At 55.7% G+C, this 20585-nt stretch overlaps 1 protein-coding gene across 4 annotated transcripts in view; it reads right to left on the bottom strand.

Moving 5' to 3' along the window:
• Window positions 1–83: 83 nt before the first annotated feature.
• RALGDS (ral guanine nucleotide dissociation stimulator) overlaps window positions 84–20585 on the bottom strand; it is a gene marked incomplete at its 5' end in the record, with an annotated part of 55995 nt that continues 35493 nt past the window's right edge. For 2 of the 4 annotated variants that reach the window (XM_082295197.1, XM_082295195.1), the window contains 17 exons: window positions 84–2124; window positions 2313–2427; window positions 2659–3018; window positions 3232–3433; window positions 3580–3675; window positions 3834–3955; window positions 4108–4140; window positions 4468–4554; window positions 4650–4727; window positions 5381–5465; window positions 5799–5902; window positions 6019–6234; window positions 6368–6489; window positions 6867–7060; window positions 7207–7281; window positions 7645–7838; window positions 8255–8365. In XM_082295197.1, coding sequence (XP_082151323.1) covers window positions 1949–2124; window positions 2313–2427; window positions 2659–3018; window positions 3232–3433; window positions 3580–3675; window positions 3834–3955; window positions 4108–4140; window positions 4468–4554; window positions 4650–4727; window positions 5381–5465; window positions 5799–5902; window positions 6019–6234; window positions 6368–6489; window positions 6867–7060; window positions 7207–7281; window positions 7645–7838; window positions 8255–8365 — 2370 coding nt within the window. In that variant the 3' untranslated portion in view covers window positions 84–1948. The remainder of the gene's footprint in view (window positions 2125–2312; window positions 2428–2658; window positions 3019–3231; window positions 3434–3579; window positions 3676–3833; window positions 3956–4107; window positions 4141–4467; window positions 4555–4649; window positions 4728–5380; window positions 5466–5798; window positions 5903–6018; window positions 6235–6367; window positions 6490–6866; window positions 7061–7206; window positions 7282–7644; window positions 7839–8254; window positions 8366–20585) is intronic. The other 2 variants (XM_082295196.1, XM_082295198.1) reach the window with 2 other exon arrangements.

The following is a 20585-nucleotide window of genomic DNA, read 5'->3' as shown; positions in this document are numbered from 1 at the left end:
TCAGATGCATCCCTCTTTCTCCAGGAAGTTGCTGGCATTTTGGGGAAGGAGAACAGAACAGCTCCTGCCTTGGGGCAGAGACATTTGAGCATCAGTATTTTATTGCAAAGACTAATTACATTGCTGTGTACAAGTCACACCGAGCAGTGTGCTCCTTCATTGAAGTGGTACAAAATACATACGGTACAGCCAGTCCCCCCAGTGGCACTGGCAGGAAGGGAGGGGACAGTCCCAGGGTGGGCAGGCACGGAGCAGAGGGAAGACCCTCCCGGGGGTGCTGGTGCCCAGGGGCAGGGGCTTTGGGCATGGGGGAGGCAGGAGGCTGCCCCTGCGTCAGGGAGCCAGGAGCTCCCATCATGTGCATCATGGGCAGTGCCACCCGAGGGGACACGGGGCTGGAGGAGCTCAATGCCAGCCACGCTCACACCCAAGCAGCCTCTTCCCCACCAGGCCCAACCCCTGCCACCATCCCCGGCCCCTGGGGCATGGTCCTTGTCCTGGAGCCGGGGAAGGCACCGCAACCACCCGGGGACTCCGGCGGATGGGAAATGGAAAAGATCTGCAGGAATGAAACGCTTAAAAAAACAGAGATGTAGCCAGGATCAACAAAAGGTCCCCCTTTGGTTAGTGTTTCCTACAGTGATTAAAACAAGCATCTCTGCCCCTGCTCGAGCAATTAGTGGTAGAGAATTTGGGAGGGGGTGGCTGGCAGGGTGTGCACCCCATGAGCACAGCAGAGCAATGCTGCTGCTGCTACCAGCGTCCCTCCCAGCAGCCTTAAATAGCAGGGGGGCACAGGAGAGGGACTGGGCTGCAGGGCAGGGGGAGGCTGGATTAGTAAAATGTACAAGTTTGCCTCTTCTATTTACAACCAATAAATACTGAAAAAAAAAAAAAATCAGTAAACTTTTTTGTTTTATACAAAAAAAAGTCTCATTGCTGCTTCTCCCATGGTCAGTGTTTGAAAAAGTCCGGTTAAAGCCCAAGGTGAGTGGCACTTTCTGTGGGTCAGGCAGTGGCAGCTGGGGCACCTGGAGCACCCTGAGCTCTCTGGCCCCTCGCGTGCCCACACAGACCCGAAGTCTCTATATACACAGTTTCAGACAGAACTTTGCTCTCCTCCTCCTCAGGCTGGCAGCGCTGGGGGCACGGCCCGAAGCTCTCCCCTCAGCAGAAGAGACACTGGCATTTGATCTTTGGTGCAAGTTTGAACGTGGGCCGGCCCAGTCCAGCTGGAGGATGCGCTGGATCGGGAGAGGAGCGAGACCACGCAGGCTTCCAGCTGGGGAGAGCGTGAGGCACCCACTCCATCATGGCATGGCCACAGCCTCCTCCACTGGCTCAGCACTGGGGCAGGGCTGCATCCTTCCAGCTCACTTCCCAGCCAGGGCATCCGTGGCTTCTCTCAAGGGAAGGACGGGCAGAGCTGTGCGGTGGTGGCAACGCCAGTGATCCCAGGGAGGACAGACATGGAGGTAACGCTGGGAAAGCTGGGAAGGAGGCTTGGCAGCCCCAGGGTGGTGGTGGCTCCTGCTCTGCTCCCATCAAACAGCCCCTCTGCGAGTCACCGCTCCCCGGCTCGCTCGGACACAAGGCACCTACGGCAGAGGCGGGCTCCAGCTCTGGGCTGGCTGGGCTGGACTCGTGTCGCACCGTAGAAGGTTAAAAAACAAAACAAAACAAAAAAATAGACAAATCCCCCCCCACTGCTGCCTTCCTGTGTAGAAAAAAAAGACCTGATTGGAACTGGGGCTTGTGCAGAGAGAGGCAGAGGCCCACACCAGTTGCCCAGCTCTCAGCTCTGGGTGCGGGAGGGAGGTGCACGGCCGTCCCCCATGGGTGAGGGTCACTCCTCTGCCGTGCAAGGCGGCACAAGGACCGGCCACAGCCAAGCCCGGAGCAGCTGCCCCCAAGGCCCCGACGGTGATGGGTGGCAGTGGGGCTGAGGCTAGAAGATGCCCTTGGCGATCTTCAGGCCCTTCTGCTTCATCCTGGGCAGGGTGGAGCTGGAGCCGTGCTTGATCTTCACCCCCTTGGAGAAGCCCCGCTTCTTGAGCACAAAGTCATAGTTGGCGGCGGAGTTCATGGCGTAGAAGACGTTGGCGTTGTCGGGGATCTTCAGCTCTGGAAGTGAACAAGGATGAGGGTCAGTCAGGTGCCCTTTCCTTGAAAGGGGACCAGAGTGGGGCCAAGGTTTGTCCCCAGGTGCTGGGACCCCTCTTACTGTCACCTCTCATCCCAGCTCCAGCCTGGTGCTGCCCAGGCTGCCGGGCTGCATGGCCCCAGGGAAGCCCCCACGCCCCAGCACACACCTCTCTCCTCCGAGATGATCTGGACAAGCTCATAGTCTTCAGGCCGGTCCCCATCCAGGTTGTGTTTGGCCATGGCCTTGCGAATAACCACGGGGGTCTTGTCCTGGCTCGTCACCTGTGAGCACAGAGTGCTGTGAGCCCAGAGAGCCTCCCACTGGAGTCTCCTCCCAAAATGCCCGTATCTCCTGCCCATATCCAAGCAGGACAAGCCACCCCCCTCTGGTGTTTCCACAGGGATGTTACGCAGAGAGCCTCCCACTTGGAGTCTCCTCCCAAAATGGGCTGTGCCCATATCCAAGCAGGACAAGCCACCCCTCTCTGGTGTTTCCACAGGGATGTTACTAACCAGGATGCTCTTGTACATGTTGCCATTGTCCACAGCCAGGCTGACACGGATGATGCAACAGTCGTCGACCTGCTGGTTGTAGAGGGGCAGCGAGAGTGAGGAGTAGCTGGAGATGCCGGAGACCGAGCGCTTGTGTGTGCGGGAGGCCGTCACCGGCGTGGAGGAGACAGAAGAGGAGGAGGCACTGCTGGAGCCTGAGCCGATGCCTGATGTGTCCAGGGAAGAGAGGGAGGTGGATTCCCAGAACTGGAGGGCAGGGAGGAGAGGGGATGCGGAGGACACAGTGGGTTTAGCTTCTCCATCGGCCACAGACGGGGCGTACCAGCGCTGGGGGAGGGAGGCCAGAGGGATCTCACTGACCTGTGACAACGGGGGACCGACACAACTACAGCCACCGGAGGCACGAGAGCCTTGCCGTGCTGCCAGAGCAGCAAAGGGCAGGGGGCCTCCCGAGCAGCCCCCGGGCCCCCCACCTGCTCCCCCCAGCCCCAGCGCCAGGGCAGAGGTGGGACAGTCCCCATACAATGGCCACACCAGCCCTGGGAGGCCTGGACCCTGCGAGCTGCCACGTACCTTCTTCTCCTGGCAGTCGGGGGACTCGGGGATGAAGCTGATGTTGATCTCCTCCACGTCGGAGCTGCTGGAGCCGGCAGAGGTGACGCTCACTGAGTCGGTGGCATCCCCACTGCACAGGTACTGCCCACACTTGAGCTGGTCGAAGGATTTCGAGTGGGAGCTGCCGCTGGCACAGGGCTCAGTGCTTGGTGGCTGCCGGCTGCCAGGAGAGAGGTGGGGCAGGTGAGAAGGGAGCAGGGTGAGGGTGCACTGGGCTGGCAGGATAGCGGCCATTCCCACCTGGTCCCCTGCAGTGCCCAGCCAAGGATGCCCCACGCTGGCCCCCACCTCCCACCAGGGACTCACTCGCTCCATCTCTTGATGATGCCGGTGTTTTTCTTGGCCTTCAACGTGTTGCTGGCTGACTCTGACAGTGGCTCGATTTCACACGACAGCCCATAGCTGGGAGGGGAGAGAGGAGCATTTGAGCTCCCTGTGCTGCCACCAAGTGTGAGGGAGGCAGAGCAGAGAGGTGAGCACGGGACAGCTGCTGCTGTCAGAGGAAATGAGTGGTGGGACTTCCCAAGGCACCAGCACGACCCCAGACCCCTCTCACCCACCTCTCGGCCTCACTGAGCCGCTCCAGGCTGTGGAACCACTCCACGAACTGATCCTCCTGTGTGAAGCTGTAGTTGTTGCAGGCTGACTGGAGCAGCTTGATCTGCGCGATGACTTCGAACTCCTGCAGCAAATGGAAGCCATGAGACCAGAATCCCCTCCCCCAAAACTGAAGAACATGAAGTAAAAAAAAGAGAGGGATCAACCCCAAAGTGACTGGCACAGCCTGTGATTGCACCAGGTCAGCCTGTGCAGCTGCCAGGGAAAAGCTCTCACCTTCCTTCTCTTCTCAAAGTTGATCAGCCCACCCTGGAAAAGAAAGAGATGAAGGTCAGATTGGAACAGGCAAAAGAATATTGCTCCCACCCTTCCCTATCTCTGTCTTGCTGCCACTGCAGTGTGGGTAACCGTGCTGAGAAAAAGTAGCCCATTTCCTTGGGACAGAGGTGGATGTGCAGGGTGGGATACGGGATGTGGTGTGGGATACAGGATGTGCAGGATGCAGTGTGGGATACAGGATGTGCAGTGTGGGATACAGGATGCGCAGTGTGGGAATACAGGACACACAGGGGATCAGCCTGCCTTTTATCAGCCCAGGCTCTGGGAGGAAGGGGAGCACAGGGAGGAGGTACATACATCCAGGAAATCCTTCATGGCCGTGTCGAGCATCACCAGGTCCGTGAGGAAGGTGCCAAGGTAGGGAATGGTGCCCTGCATCACTCCCTGTGGGGACAGAAGGGACAGTGGGGTCAGCAGAGCTGGGACCAGCCCAGGCAGCTGCTGGGGACAGGGCACAGGGACAGCCCTGCCAGACTCACCATCTCTCGCTGCTGCTGCTGCCGCTTCTGAGCCCTCTTTGGGTTGATCTCCAAGGTGGCAAATTTGGATGTGCCCTCCTGGATGGTGGGGAGAGGTGGATCAGCACAGGTGGGAAACAGCTCTAATACCTTTTAGCTAAAATTCACACCCGCTTTTTTTTATATAACTTTCCTTGTAGGAAAGAGGAGGAAACCAAAGCTTTTTCATGGCTCACGGAGAGGAGAGCCTTAGTGAATAGGAACTGCTGCTCTCATTTCTGTATAAATGTCTCCTCAACGGGACATTTTGTTCCCTTTTGCATTTTGTTTCCTGTCAGTCCCTAAACCAGAGCTAGGCTGGGATCTGTGGAGAAGCTCCACACAGAATAAAGACATTTTTGCCACCGCCTTTCACCAATTCCACCACCCCACCCAGAATCAAGAGAATTTTGCACTGGACTGTTAACATGCAGCTGCCTCTGGGCAGAAGCTGTTGCTTGGTGCTCTGGATCCCATCCCATTGCTTATCTGTTCCTTGGATTGTTTTGCCAGCTCCAGGTAATGAGTTTTGGGTGGAGAAACAAAAATCCCAGCCTTGCTGAAACTCCTGCCTGCTCCCCAGACTCAGCACGCCCTGCCTGCATCCATGCCTGCAACTCCAGCAGCTCTGGGCTTTATCCTTTGGCTGGAACACCATGGAAACCTGAGCTGCCTGCCAGGAGCAGGGCAATGCGGGTTCTCCTTCCCCCTACCTTGATGAGAAGCTCCCGGCTCAGCGAGTGGTTGTTCTCATCGGAGAAGATCTCTGAGAGCTCATGGAATGTGCGGAAGCTCTCCCTGCTCAGGGGGAAACAAGGGGAAAAGTCAGCAACACTGCCATAGTGGGCTTTCCTCCTTGGGCTCTCTTCTGCTCGCCCAAATGACCCCAGTTATGCTCAGCTCCAGCTGGGCCTCGCTGTTTGGGAGCTATTCCAAGATGCTTCACACAGAAGGGTGAGGTGATGATGCTTTTATTTCCTCACCCTCCTTAGGTCCCTGACACCTGACACCGGTCCCTGGGTTTTGGGCACACTCCAAGAGGCAATGCTGGAGTTGAGGTGATCCCATTTACACATTCAAGGCCCACAGCATGTCCTTCCCCTTGGAACCAGCCCTGCAGAAGCTCCTTACCGCAGGACCTCGTCCCAGGTCTTCTTCAGCCGGTGCACGGCATTGCACTGCAGGGCTGAGAGGATGGCTCGGAGGGAGGAGAAGTTCTTCAGGATGCGGCACTCCTGGGGACAGACAAGGAGGTGACAGGACTCGGGTTAAAAAAAGCTGGAGGATCTGCTGGGATTCCAGCACGGCAAAACCTCATCCCTTGGGTGAGGTGGGAGGTGAGCTGTCCTACCCGAGCCACTTCGATCCACCGCTCCACCACCTTGGCCCTCTGCTGTGGCTTCAGGGACCTGTCCCCGAGACAGGTGGCAATGACACAGTTGGCCACACTGTTGAACTGTGAGACCGTGGCACGGATGGTGGGGGCCAGGTGCTCTTTGCCCTTCTTGTCCCGCTGGGACCAGATGCAGCCCAGGCAGTGGTAAGGCACCACTTTCTTGAACAGCTCCTGGAAGATAAAGGGAGGGAGAAGGGTCTCTTTGGGTTCTCTGGGGAGAGAACAGGCTGGGAGGAAAAAGGGATGGGAATAGCCAGGCCTGTGCCCAGAGCACCACTGAGCCGCCTGGTGGGTGACTACTCACAGCATCCATCAGTGTGAACTGTTCTGCCACCATCTCTGGGGAGAAGGAGAGGAAATCTGGCTTCCCATCCCCGACCCCGTTCTCCTCCACCAGCTGGAAGGTGCAGCTGCCATGGTCCACAGCTGCAGGAGACAGGGTGAAGCTGAGCACCGTGGTGCCCACACCGACCCACACCAGCCCCCTGCAGACACCCACCCCCCACCTCCCAGGCTCTTAATTCCCATCTGGCTTCACACCTCCAGCAACGAGGCTCAGATAAAAGGATAGTCGTTTTAAACCTGGGTGCAAGTGTCTACAGAGGATTAAAGGCAGATTAGCTAATCCACTTAAAAATCCCACTTCTGCTGCAACTGAATTAGCTTCCCAGTGTCCCTCCATGTAAACAGGGTTTATGGCTGTTCAGCCACGTGGCTCAAGTTCTGGAGACCTTGATGCCAACCAGCAGCATTCCCTCCACCTGCAGCCCCAAATGACCCCACAAGTGGGGTGAGGACTCCACCTTCTGCCTCGGCCTCGCTCTGCTCTTGCTGCTGGAACTGGGCCAGCAGGATGCGGGCTCGGCGCTCCAGGTCAGAGCCGGGGATGTTGTGGCGCACGTAGGAGATGAGCTGCTTGAGGCAGGCAAAGTCAGGGGGCTTGCGGAAATCCTCTGAGTACTGATCCAGCCAGGCCCCCAAGATGGAGGAGATGGTGCTGCAGCAAGGGGGAAAACACAGACAAAGAGGATCAGGTGCCAGGAGAAACCCGTCTGCACCCCCACAAGCCCAGGAGCACTGCTGGGACAACACACCCCTCCTAAAGAGCTGCCACCAGAGCCACCACAGCACAGTCAGACTTACTTCTTCAGCTCCATCCTCTCGTCCACAGTGTGCCTGGCGTGGTCCCCATTCGCCTGCACGTGGAGTTTGCCATACCTGGTGGGGCACAGAGAGCAGGCAGTGAGCACCCTGCACTCAGCTACCTCTCAGAGCAGCCTCCTCCTGCTCCACACCACCCCCAGCTCTGCCAAGGGGTCAGGATGAACCTGCTACGCAGTGTCCTGCTCCCCTCCCTCTGCCACAACCTCCCTCTTACAGGAACAGGGAAGCAGCCAGCACTGACCACCTCACTGGAAGAGCTCCAGCTTTCCGGGAAGTTGTGTCCTCCCTGCCCTGTCCCAAAACCTTCACGCGGATGGAGCTGGGAAAAGCCAGCAGACCTCCAAGGCATTGCAGCAGAAGATACTGGGGCTTTCCTGGCCACCCCCAGCTGTGTTGTGGGGCTCAGGGCAGCCTCACCTGTTAAGCAGCAGGTCCAGCACTTGCTTGGTGGTGGCGAAGGCCCGGTAAGTGCACAGGAAGATGGTGACATAGGTGGAATCATTGCCCTTGAAGGCTGAGACCAGGTACTCCACCAGCTTCTCCAAGGTCCCGGCTTTTATCGTCCGCACCTTACACGTCTCGTAGAGGTTTAGGGCTGACTCATTCTCAAACTGCCAGGACAGGAGCAGAAGTCAGTGGGCTGGGTGAAGAAAGGCACCATCCAGTGCAAAGTGTTCCCACCAGCTTCACAAACTCAGGTCTGGGTTGGGACCCCTACAGTGCCTGGGGCTCTCCTAACTGGGAAAGAAAAGCTGAGTCTCCTCAGATGGCAAACACCAGCAACCCAGCTGAGAAGACCTGAGCACTTGGGAAATCCCAGGAAAGGCCTCAAGGTTGCCAAAGTCCAGATACAAATCAGAGTTGCCCTATTTTTCAAAATGGGGCTGCGGATTGTGTCACCTGTGCCCCTTCCCATGTGGCAGAGGACAGCAGGTGCTCCCACTCCCTGCTCCCAAATAAATACATGATTCCCATGGCAGGGAAACATCTGAAACCTCCCCTGTGGCAGGAGGAGCCCCCAGCTTACCCCCAGCCAGCGCTGCCCTTTGTTTGCCGTGTGATGGAGCTGCACTTTCCGGAGGGATATGCTGTAGATCACACCATCCTCCAGCTCTTCTCCGATCTCCTGTGTGGAGCTCTGCATGGAAAGACAAGATACACCATGAGATAAGGAGAGCAAAGTGTGGCAGAGTTGTTTTGTGGCTCCTACAAGGGATCCCAGCGAGCCAAAGGCAGCAGCTGGCTGGCTGGCAGTGAGAGTCTCCCTCACCTACTCAGAAATGCAAGCCAGGTGACACCAGTGTGTTTGGCCAGCTGAGCCTGCCCACAGTGGAGCCAGGACTTTGGGAAGCTGCTCTTGGTGTGTCCCATGTCCCCTGGCCCCACATCTCAGCCCTTCAGCAAAGCCAGGCTATGCCAGTGCAAGGTGGGACCGCTCACAAGCCAGCGAAAGGGACAGTGACAGCACAGCCCAGTGCCCAGCCATGGCTGCTCCCCTCCCCAAGCCTCTGCCCCTCCCATGAGGTGACACTGCCTCCTGGTCTGAGCAGGGTCTCAGTGATCTGTCCCTGCAGGAACCAAGCACCTCGGTGCACTTCCTTAATAAATAATAACTCAAGCCAAGCTGCCCACCAGCTCTGGCAGCACTGGCCACTGCATCAGGCAGAAATCCCAGGGGAAAGCTCAAAGCTGGGGGGAAATCCCAGGGATCTGCACCAGGGTTGGGTCAGCCACAGCCAGGACAGGTCTGGGTACAGGGGACAGGCACCTCCAGGTGACAGGCACCCAGCTATGAGGCTCCCATTTCTGCTCTGGAGGATGGAGAACACCAAAAATTTGGTGAGGAAAGGGGTGATGCTTCTCAGGACACACGCCTCCCCCAGCACCACATGCCAGCACAGGCTCAGCAGCAGCTGCAGCCCCACAAGGACAATCTGGTTCCCTCCTCCTCCTCCTCCCTAACCACGCTCTGCTGAGTCAGTACCTCCCTTAAGAAGATTTATCCAGATCCTTTTAAACACTGCGGGGATCTCCCCCGCCCTCCATCCCTCTCGCCAAATGGCAGGACACAGACAAACACACACTAAAACCCACAGCTCAGCAGAGGGAGAAAACGCCTGAAAGCAGTAAGCTGGTTAGAGGGGAAGGTGACCATCACTGGGACACAGGGTTGTGGGGACAAACCCCTCCTGCCAGAGCCAGCCCACAGCTTTCCCTGCAACTGCCCCTCAAAGAGCCCTGAGCATTGACAACAACACAGGGCTCGCTGAGGAAGAAACTGCCATGGAAGGATTTAGGATGGAGCCCCAGAAGTGATGCTGCTCCCTGCAAAAAGTCCTCCTCCAAACTGCCCCCTGTGAGCACGGGGACAGCCACACCCCGGGCCCCAGGCTCAGAAGAGGCTGCACATCTCAGCAGACAGGAGCAGAACACGACCCCGAGCCGATGGATTGAACGTGCACCCAAATGCTCTTTAACCACCATCCTTTATCAGCAGCACCACCACAGCAGCGGTCACTGCTCTGTTATCACAGCCTGCTCAAGCCACGGCTCGGTTAATCACAGGTAATCAAGGCAGGGAAGCACAGCCAGCTCTGAGGGGAAGCTGGAAAAAGCCTCTCATTCATGGCTGTAATGAATGAGGGCAGAGAATCCCCCTGGGCAGGGTTACTGACTTTTTCACTTTCTGCTGGACCTGCTTTTCTCACTTCATGCCAGACTATGGAGAGGTTTGGCTTGTTGAGGGGTTTGAGGAGTTGTGAAGCTCTGCTGTGAGCATCAGGAGCCTCTCCCAGGATTCACTGGCTTCCAGACCAGCCCTGACAGCACCCACACGAGGCAGCAGACACCAGACATCCTTCCTGGCACCTGCGTCTGGCCCGCTCTTGTTCCGTGCTCTGGGATAAATTATGGCACAAATTTGTGTTCAACTACACTGCCCAGGGGACTGGCACAACTTTGGGAGAGGGCTGCCAGCACAGCCAAAGCTTTGTGTCCACTCTGGATCACCCATCTACAGTGACAGCACCTAACCAAGTTGGCCAAGTAGTCTTTCTTCCACTTTGCCCTTTCCAACAAAAAGAAAGAAAAGCCATGGAAACGCTTCCCAGTTTGTCCTGGGATCTTCCCCAATCTTCATCACCCAAACTGCACATCAGCCCTACCCCGTGTACCTCCCATTTAAGCTGAGACTTCAGGCTGGAGGAAAGCTCTGGATCCAGCAGGACCAGAGCCCTGTATAGTCTAACTTAGAAAAGAGATTTGGCTGGGCAGTTGCAAACCCCAAAATATCAAGAAAAATCAGATGCTTGCTGACATGCAATTAAATTCATAAATTAAATCATATGGGAGGAAAAAACCATCTCAGGATCAACCCATGAATCATTGGCAGCTGCTGTGCAACTACAGTGGAAAGTATTGCCACAACTGTACAGGGTTTTCACTCTGCATTTCAGGTCACGTGCAGGGGATACTCCCCATTTTGATGTGCGTAAAAGCAAATTTCATTTCCTTCCCATATCCAAGACTGTCAGATTCATTCATTTTTCGTCTTGCTGACTTGTGTGATATCCCCCAAAGTTCCCCCTTTGCAAACCACACACGAAGGCCGCGGCTTCCCAGCGCTCTGCAGGCTCCTGCCAAGAGCCAGGAGAGCTGCTACACTGGGACATTCTAAAATTTGGCTATTTATATTCCGTGTGAGCTTCCTCTTTCCTACGGCTGCTCCTCCGAGATGCTGATTGTGCATTCTGCACACGATGGTTCAAAACCAACCAAGCAAAAAAGCAGCGGCAGGACGGAGCCAGAGGAGTCTCGTTCCAACACCTGCACCAAGCACACATTTCTCCCCTGGCAGGTGAGGAGATGAGGTGGGAGAGACACAAAACCTTGACCCGTGGCTTATGTTTGTGCCGGCCACCCCGAATCCTGCAGCCACACCAGGATTTCCAGCAAGTCAACCAAAGCTGAACGCCTTCAAAATGGTCTCTGAAGAGACAGAGGAGTGCTGGTAAATATTGCAACAGTCACTGCTCCCCACTGCCTGCCCTACACAGCTGCTGGAATTTTCTGCCCCTCAGAAGGAGGGAATGTGAGTCAGGCTCAGCCAACACACAAACCCTCCTTCACCTCAGCCTGAAGGTGAGACACAGGTGAACAGTCCCTTCTGTTGGCACAAGGGATGAATCCAACAGGCCCAGGCCGTGCTTTAAACATCTGCAACAAGATTTGATGGTCATGGCATCTGCACCTTCCACCAAACTCATAAGGGCGGGACCTGGAAGCCCAGAGAAAGTGAGATCCAACACATTTCAAGATGGGCACCAAGAAAAAGGAAGACACAGGAAAATGAACGTTTGATTTGATTTCCCCAGCTCAGTGTGCAATCCTGGTCCGCTCCACACAGCAGGAAAAAGGCCTCTGGCGGGAGGGGCACAAGGAAAAGCCACATGTTTAACTCTGCCCAGTTGTGCAGAGCAGAGGCTTTTGCAGAAGCAGCCGTGAGTGAACTCTGCAGGAGTTCATCCCCTGAAATATGAAACAGGAGGTCTGCACCAGATGGCTGCCCTGGGCCTGGGGACTGCCTCTTCCAACTGCAGCCAGCCCCAGAGCTCCCACTGATGGTTCAAAGCTTTTGTGACTACACCAGGGAGGAATTCCTGCTCCGTGCAGTAAACTCTTCTGCTCTCTGGTGAATGTTCTTGTACTCGGCGTGGTGTCAAACCCCACGTCTTCACACAGAGGATTAATAAGGAGCTCTAAGATGCAGCCAAGGTTCGTGAGCCTAGAGGAAGGGTGTGAGGGACCCTCAGAGCCAGGGAGAGAGCAGCAGAAGCAGCAGGGACTCTGCCTTCAGCTCTTCCTGACAGATGAAAGGAGGGGAAAACGCAAAGGCCAAGCAGCAAAGTAAAACATTGGCTCGGGCTCTGCATTTTGGAAAGTGTTTGAGATCAGTCACAAAGGTGGTTTTGGTAAGACAGGAGCAAAGTGCAGGATTAAGTGTGAGCACACAGCATCCCCACACGTTACACACAGACAATTACCCAACAATTACCAGGTCTTAAGAGCTCTGGTCCTGCGTGCCCCGGGTTAGAGCACTGGCCTCCAAAGGCACAAAAATAATGAACTGTTAGTGGAAAAAGGTATTAATTTCAGCACACATGGAAGAGGCACCACTGCTTAAAGTGCTTTTGCTGATGCTCTCTGGACCACAGCTGGTTTAACAATCGAGATATTCGTGTTACTCTGCTCGCTTTCAGTCGAGCTACACAAAATGCCTGTTCTATAGACAGGTACAGCACAGCACCGAGAGTATCTCTGCACCGTGATTTCAAAGGGGCTGCTGCTACCAGCCACAAGAGAGGAGCAGACATTAACCCTGCCCATGGGAAGCCAGGAATGTGTGCCTGTTGGGAATTAACAGTCCCACTGGCTAACGAGACAAGAAAAGGCAGAGCTGAACCTCGGAGACATCACCAGGAGTTTCCCATTGAAGCTCCGCGCTTGCATAAGCTCAAAAGAACTCGATGAAAGGTGGTAAAAGCCAAAAAACAGCAAGTGGGGGTTTGGTCTTTGCAATCCCCAGCCCCTTCTCAGAATAATCCCTTCCCACTAGCAACGGGAAATGGGCCTTTCCGGGAACTAAAGAAACCGGCTCCACCACGGCCCGTGTCCCCCACTTTCGTTTCACCCTCAGGAGCAAACCCTGAACCCCTGCAACGAACAGCAGCGACTTCGGGACCTCTTGTGCAAACCCGAGTGTACGACGTTATGTAAAAGGAAATAGGAAAAAAAGTCACCCCCGGGTAGTGAAAGGAAAACAAGCGCAGCTCTGTGAACCGAAGATAAAGACCGCAAAAGCAGAAGCACCCTCTGTCCTACACGTCCCAAATAAGCACACGCAGCACCACGCTCTTCCCCGTGGGGACTTCCAGGCAAAAAGCCCTGCGGTGGCTGTTCCCCCACGGCTCTGCCTCGAGGGATTGCCCACTCCCGGCACTCACAGGCAGTTTCCTTCCCCTGGCTGTGCTCAGGAAGACCACAAGGACTACCCCAAACTGGTGAGGCAGCTGACAAACATCCCGTTTGCAGGGGAAGGAAAGGTGCCCACGCTGGTGACTCACGGCATGTCCTTTGGAACAGCAGCCCCACTGAGGGCAGGAGCACTTCTGCTTCCAAACATCATCCCAGTGATGGCCCTGATGGCACTGGGGTGGTTCTCTCCAGCTGGGCAAGTTGATCTCCCACTGTCTCCTCTCTCCCTGAGTGCTCCTGTCGCTGCTGACGGAGCTCAGTCCCCTGCCACAGCCTGGCTGTACCTGGCCCCTGCTCCTCATGCAGAGATGTTCAGCAGAGAGACACGATTCCTTTGGGTTTTCAACACTCTCTGCCTGTCTTCCTGCCTGCTCTGAGCTGCCTCAAACCAGGACTGATTCCAACAGCCCATTAAAACACAACAACCAAAGGGGAAACAGGAAAGGAACAGAAAAAGGGCCAGAAGCTAAACTTAAACCCACCATGAAAAAGGGGTGGTTTTGCCAGGACACCAGGCCAGTGGCAACAGCTGAGGGTCTGTTCTCTCCTCATCAGTTGCTGGGCTCTACAGCTGGGTTTTCCTGACACTCTGCTCCAGGTGCTTCAGCATGGAAAGCTGTGTCTCAGGGCAACAGCCCTGGGGCCAGAGCATCACCCAGCACCAGGATGGGGCAGAGAGAGAGGCCACATCACCCCATACCTGCCTCTTGTGGGGATCTTACACCTCCTCCCTCAGGCTCTCTGGGTCCCGAGACTGACAGCCAGTCTGATCCTGTGTCTGTGAGCCAGAGGGGTTGCAGAGGGTATCCAAAGGCAGCCTTCTCCACCCTGGCAGCTCAGGGAGAAGGGAAGCTGGCAGATTGCTTACAAAGGCATCTTGTGACTCGAATGCAGTGAGTCAGTGGCTGGAGCAAGGATTAGGAGCTCAGCACTCGGGTTCAGGAATGAGACAGAGCAGATTCACAGGATTCCTCCCCCATTTGCTCCTGGTTTGCTTTTAAAGAAAACTAAGAGCCTTCCCACCTGGAGAGACTTTTTTTGCTCTTTTTAGGGTTTAGAACTCAAAGACTCTGCACGTCCACTCCATCCCCAGCCTTCAAGGGGCAGGATCAGACCCCAGAGGGGGATGCAGGTGCTGGGGGATCAGCCTGACAGGGGACTCCCCAGGGAAAAGCAAACTCCAGCCACAACAGGGATGACTGATTAACTGCAAACTCCGTGTTTCCCCCCCCCCCCCCAGGAGTAGAGATGACCACCAGCCATTTGTATCCCATCTGAAAACACCACTGGAGCAGGACACCCTTGTGTCCCCTGCCAGGGGACGTGCTGGGATGGCTCCCCTTGCAGGCTGTTCCAAGAAAACTGAGTGCAGCAGGTTTTGCTTCCTCTCTAAGTCGATGGAAAAAAAGATCCCGCCGACACAGCAGATCTAGCTCTTGCTCCACAGCCCTGAGCCCTGTGCTCACGATGGCCCCGGCAGCATCCCAGCCCAGAGCCGACGCCTCCGCAGGGCAGGCTCGGAGCAGAGGGACGCAGCCCTCGCTCACAGAGCAACTGCTCCGCCACGACTCGCCCACAGCCCCGGGGCGTTACTGGAAGTGAAACCAGAACGACACGGCTGGCGAAAAACGGTGTATAAAAAATTAACATAGATACTGCTCTGCGAGGTTAAATAAAGATCGAGCGTCTCATCCCAAGTCATTTCAGCTCAGAGCAAAAGGTTTGCATTTTACCGAGATGGAACAGAAAAATCTGCAAAAAACCGTAATGGGAACAAGTTCAAAAACTGATTTTTTTTCTCTGAGTGTACAGTAGCACCTGGAAGTCACATGCAACATGACAGCTCCCCAGTGGCTTGTTCAAATGTGAATTAAAACATGAGGGGTCGTCCTGAAGAGTTCCAGCCTACCTGACCTAATGCTACTCTATCGATTCCACCTCTGAAACAGGGCCCTGGTGCACCACATGTGTTACTGCTGCTGCAGCAAGAGCTGCCAGGTGTATTGGGAAAGGGATGGAGATGAAGTTGGCACTTGGAGCTGACGTTCCTTGAAACTGATTGGAATGGTCACACCTAAAATGTCAATTCTGTCTTCACACATGTTCACCAGGACACACAGACCTTGCATGGATCAGCACCTGCAAGTGACTTCATCTTCACAAAAGTCTCTACATTCCCAGAGACACAAAACCTTGCATATTCTCCAGCTCTCAGACAGCAAAATAATTAATTTTAGGAAGTATCAGCTGCAATAAAATCAGCTCCTTTTGTCAAACCTGCCCCTTGCCCTGGCATGTCCATGTCCTGCATGAATGAATGCTCACCTGGGCACACACCTGCGGCACAAGCAAGGTGGGATGTGCAGAAAGGGCAAAGCAAAGATCACAACTGCAGTAACTGCCAGGTGTAAAACACCAGGCCAGCCCCAGGAGGAGGCTTTCAGCCCCCCATACCATGCTGAACCATCCCACTGGCCCCACACTGACATTCCCAGTGAGTTTCACCACACACCATTCCCAAGCAGCCTGGTTAAGCTGTAAATGTCTGTGCAGTAACCCGCTGCTGCAGCTTGCAGAGGGGAGAAGATGGCAACGTCCCATCTCCCTGGAATTTTGAAGGTGCACATATTGGGGTGGCCAGGCTGGGGGCTGTCCAAGAGCCACAGCCTTGCCTGGCCACACTCTGGCTGACAGAAACTGCACCTCTCCCCTCCGTTTCCATTTGAACAAGGTTAATTTCGATTTAGCTGAGACACATCCTTAGCTCAGATAAGCTGAACCAAAATAAGCCCTCGTGAAATAAATGTGTCCACCCATGTGTTTACTCCGCCTTACGTCAGCTGACATTCCCTCCACCAAACCTGGTGGGGGAATGAACGTGGGCAAAGCTGACAAGCCCAGACCTTTTGGGGCCCCCTCCTTCAAATCCCATCGCCACAGCCTGTGCAGAGGAGGATGCCCAGGGGGCTCCGCACACCCCCAGCCCGGCCTGGCCCCGGGCACGCTCTGCCAGCCGGATCAATGGCACCACTGTGCTCCTGGGGCCGCAGAGGGGCTCGCAGTGCCGGTGGCACAGGGACAGGCTCGGCGATGGCTCGCTCTTTGTGTGCGTGTCTGCACCAGGGTGACCCAGTAAACAGCTGAAGCAGAGAAAATGCAGGAACAATCCAGTGCAGGGAGGCAGAGAGGGGCTGACGGTGAAAGGACGGCAGGAATAAATGCGAGGCTTTGTTCTCCGGTCGTGCCCCCCGCGCCCAGCTCCCACCCCGGCCGGGATGACGCGCGGCTCCTCCATTTGCTGCTGCCATGTGCTTCCCGGGATCAGCCTGGCTCGTCCCAGCCTCCTCCTGACACCCGCAGCCCCAGCGTGTCCCAGCACATCCCAGCTGCGGGTCTCAGGCCGTGCCCTTCGCTCCGCAGAGATTCTCCCCTTGAAGGATATCCCGCTACTTGTTCCCCTCCCCGCGGCGCCCGTGGGAAGGTGGAAGAGGCAGGAGCGAGCACTTCTGCTTTGCAATCAACAAAATCTCACCTTGGCAGCATTACTTAAATAGGTGTCAACAAGGCAGGAGGTGCTACCTGAGCAGGTGTCAACAAGCAGACACCCGGGGGGGGGCTGCGATCGGGATGCTCTGCCTGTTCTGGGTGATTTCCACAGCTGAAGCAAGTGAGATTTTATGATTAACTGGCACCTCTGGGGAGAAAACAACTGGAAAAGGATAAAAATCCCGCTGTTGTCAAGTGTCTGAACACACACACTGGGAGCCTCAGCAGTGAGGTTTGGCCCCTGGTCCTGCCCTAAGCGCTGGGTGTGCCAGAGCCTGTGGCACAAAGGAATGTGGGTGCCCAGGCTGGGGGCACGAATTCCCTCCCCAGACCCTCAGCCCTGCAATGTAGGCGCGGATTTGGCCACGGGCCATGTCAGAGCAGCTAAAACACCACACAGGTGCCTGTTCCTCCTGGCCATGGCACCTTGGTGAGCCAGTACAGGCATGTTCCCACCCCAACTCATGTGTTCCTGCCACCCTGCCCCGTTCATCCCCTGGGATTACAGCCACAGGTGAGCATTCCTGCAGCTTGCCCTCCCATTTAATAAAATTGCTTTGGGGGACACACGCTGGGATACCCAAAAAGCTGAGGTGCACAATGACCATGAGGCAGTATCAGTGTGGAGGGGCAGAGGTGCCCACCTTCCTTCCCCGACTCCTTTCCTTTGACATTGCCTGGACTAAGACAGGTCAAGCCTCAAAGAGCCCCATCCTCCCAGAGCTGAGTTTTGCTGAGGAACACGCCAAAATCCATGGGACTGAGGACTGGGAGAGATGGAGTTTGTGGAATACCCCCCCCCCCCCCCAAGAAGCACCTCAGGGAATAAGTGTTTGTTACAACTCTGGTGTGAGCCATAGCTACGCTCTGAGTCACCCCCAGCACTGCGAGGGAAGAACCAGCCAGGCCTGTCCCATCATCCTGCCAGTTCTCACTGTTGCAACCGGGACTGAATCGAGTAAACCACATTGTCTAGAAATCCAGTAATCCCAGTGACTGTCACCAGCAACGGGCACCAGCAACGCATTGCTCAGCACAGGGCTCCTGATCAGCAGAACTGCAGCTGGGACCAAATAGCCATTAAAAATATCATCAGAAGCAAACAAATAGCAGCATTTGGAGGAAAGCTGGGCTGCTTTAAGGTGATAAACCAACCCGAGCATCAGCCTTGCTCTGGACAGCCTGCAGTGATCGTTGGGGTCACGGCAGGGGAGGGTTGGGGGTGACACCAGCAGCCCCAGCACACATCCCTCAGCTCCCGGGCTCTGCTGTTGCTCTGGTGCACAGAGCCAGACCTTGCCAGCAGCAGGCCACCAACTGAGCCTTTTAGGCAGGTGTCTGAACAAAATCCCCGGGGTTTCAACCTAAACTGGAAGATAAGGTCCTGAACCCCCCAGCCACATGAAGGTGGTGCTCCAGCATCCTTACTGATTTCCCACAGCAAGGTGCTTTGCTTTGCCCAGCTTGGCTAAACCCTGGTTTCCTGAAGTTAGTTCCAACTCCTAGAGGTGCACCCAAACACATGATTTCACAAACACACTCTGGCTGGGGCAGGAGCATGGGGCTGGCTCTCAGCTTGAGAGTCTCCATGGAGACCCAACCACTGCAAAGAGCAGGGAAAGGGTGCATGGTTTTGCTCCATCACATGAAAAGAAGTTCTGGTAAGACGGGTAGCGAGCCCTTGGCAAACCAGGTTTCCACACAAGCCCTCAGCTCAGCTGCTGGAGTGTGGTTAGCAGAAAGCAAAGCCGCTCTAAAAATAATGCCTCAGCATTCCAGATGAAGTTGCCTCCGATGAGTTTCCTCTCCAATCTGCTCTGTTTGCAAGTTCGACCAACTTTTTTTGCTCCCATCAGCTCTGAGGACTCGGCTGGTGCCTTGCAGCCAGAGCCATCCCCATCCTGCCTCTGCTGAGCCCGGGGCTCCCCAGGCAGCTGCTCCCACCGGCCCCCAGCGCCCCACGTGCGGAGGGAAGCCGCCCTTTCCCGTCCCAGCATGTTTCTGACAGCAGAGCTCATCCAAATACCAGCGGTGTAATGAAAACAAACCGCTGTGGAGCCAGCCCAGACAAACAGGCCACGCCAGGAGCCTCTGCGTGTGCTTAATCTCCACTGACACTTCGCTGTCACATAACTCCTGACCCTCAGGTAGAGGGAACTCGGCGTTATCTAATGTAAAAGTGCTACCCCAGGAGAACGCGCGCCAACACAGCCGCGGGTACGTAACCGAAAACCGGAGAGGTGATTTGCATAACATCACAAAAACAAACCAAAACCAGGTGAGAGGGACGAGGCTGGAGGAGCTGCAGAGTCACCACTTCACTGCACCGGAGGAGAGCAGCGTTTGCCCAACACAGCCCACGCCACCGCATGCTGAGAATGAGGGAAGGACTTTCCTGACACCTCTGGCAGAGCTGTTCCCAGGTGTTAAGGAACAAAAGGCCCATCCACAAAAGGCCTTCTGCAAAGCCCCTGTGCTAACCCGAGTGCCCAGAGCAGCCCTTGCAGCTCTGCCCCTGCTCCGACCCCCTCCCCGTGACTCTCCGGGCAGCCAACCTGCCAGCCCGAGGAGCGGCTGCGATTACTGGGATTACTGGGATTAGTGCTCCGTGCCCGAGCTCAGCGCTCCCTTTCCCTAATGACTCAGGAGCAAAGTCCAAATGCATCGTTATTGGGGCTCTGTGAGAGGGCTGGGGCTGCTGTGACGTGCAGGTGAGTCCCCACCTGGGCAATGACACAAACTGGTAACTGGAGTATCCAAACACCCCAGTCCTTCCCCTGCTGCTGGTGCTCCCAGGAATGCTCCGGCCAGAGGCTGCCACACAGCTTCAGCATGGTGCTTAACAGATCTTCCTGGGCACCAAACCCCACTGCCAGCATCACCTTTCAGCATACACATGCTTCTCTCTGCAAATCGAAGGTCCCACAGACCTCTGGAACAACAGACACACATTTGGGACCAGCCATGGATGCTGCTGTGGGATCTAACCCACACAAACAGCACGGGATGAACACTTTAACCTGTAAAAGGAGTGAGTCCCACAACTCAACTCTTTCTCCCAAGGCCCAAGGAATGTTTCAAACCCTGATCCTCCTCACCCAGACCCCGCAGGTGCCATCCCACCACAGCAATGCACAAACCCTGACTCGCCATGAGCCGTGCTGGAGCCCCTCGGGCCCCCCGCCAGCAGCTCAGCCAGCTTTGTATCCAAATTCTGCTCCCTAGCAACCACATTTTTTTCCCCCCTCTTGCTGAGTCCGTGGGAGATGAAGAAATATTTGAGAACTGAGACCGCCCTGCTGCAAGGATTTATTTAAATAAAAGGAGCATGTCCGTTTGAAAGCCAGTCATTAGGCAGCTCTGGAGATAAGGCGTTAGAGAAAGTGTGAGCAGGGCATACTCAGCCTTTAAACATGGTCTAGAGCGACCTAAATAAGCTCTTTCCTCCTTCAATTACACTCCCCTCAGGGAACACAGTGGCTGATTGGAGAGCTGGGAAGGGAGATGGAGGAGCTGCTGGTGGTTGAAGCCCTTCCTATGGCCAGACCAACTCAGGTGGCTCTAAAAACAGGTCATGCTCTAGCCCTAAGTGTGGGATGGGCACAGCCAGCCCCCCCAGATCCCAAAGAGTGGTGGGTGCCAGCTAAACGAGACCCATCCCTGCAGGCTCAGCTGGCTGATGCTCCTTTTGCTCATCACACTCCAAACCCAGGCACAGGGAAGTGGGGAAATACTCCAAGACTGCATTTCCTTGCCCCTGCCTGGTGATGCCACCCTGA

Source organism: Coloeus monedula (genome assembly GCF_965178545.1).
Source record: "Coloeus monedula genome assembly, chromosome: 21".
NCBI lineage: Eukaryota > Metazoa > Chordata > Aves > Passeriformes > Corvidae > Coloeus > Coloeus monedula.
The sequence above is the reverse complement of the archived record's forward strand: the minus strand, read 5'-3'. Positions and strand labels throughout refer to the sequence as shown.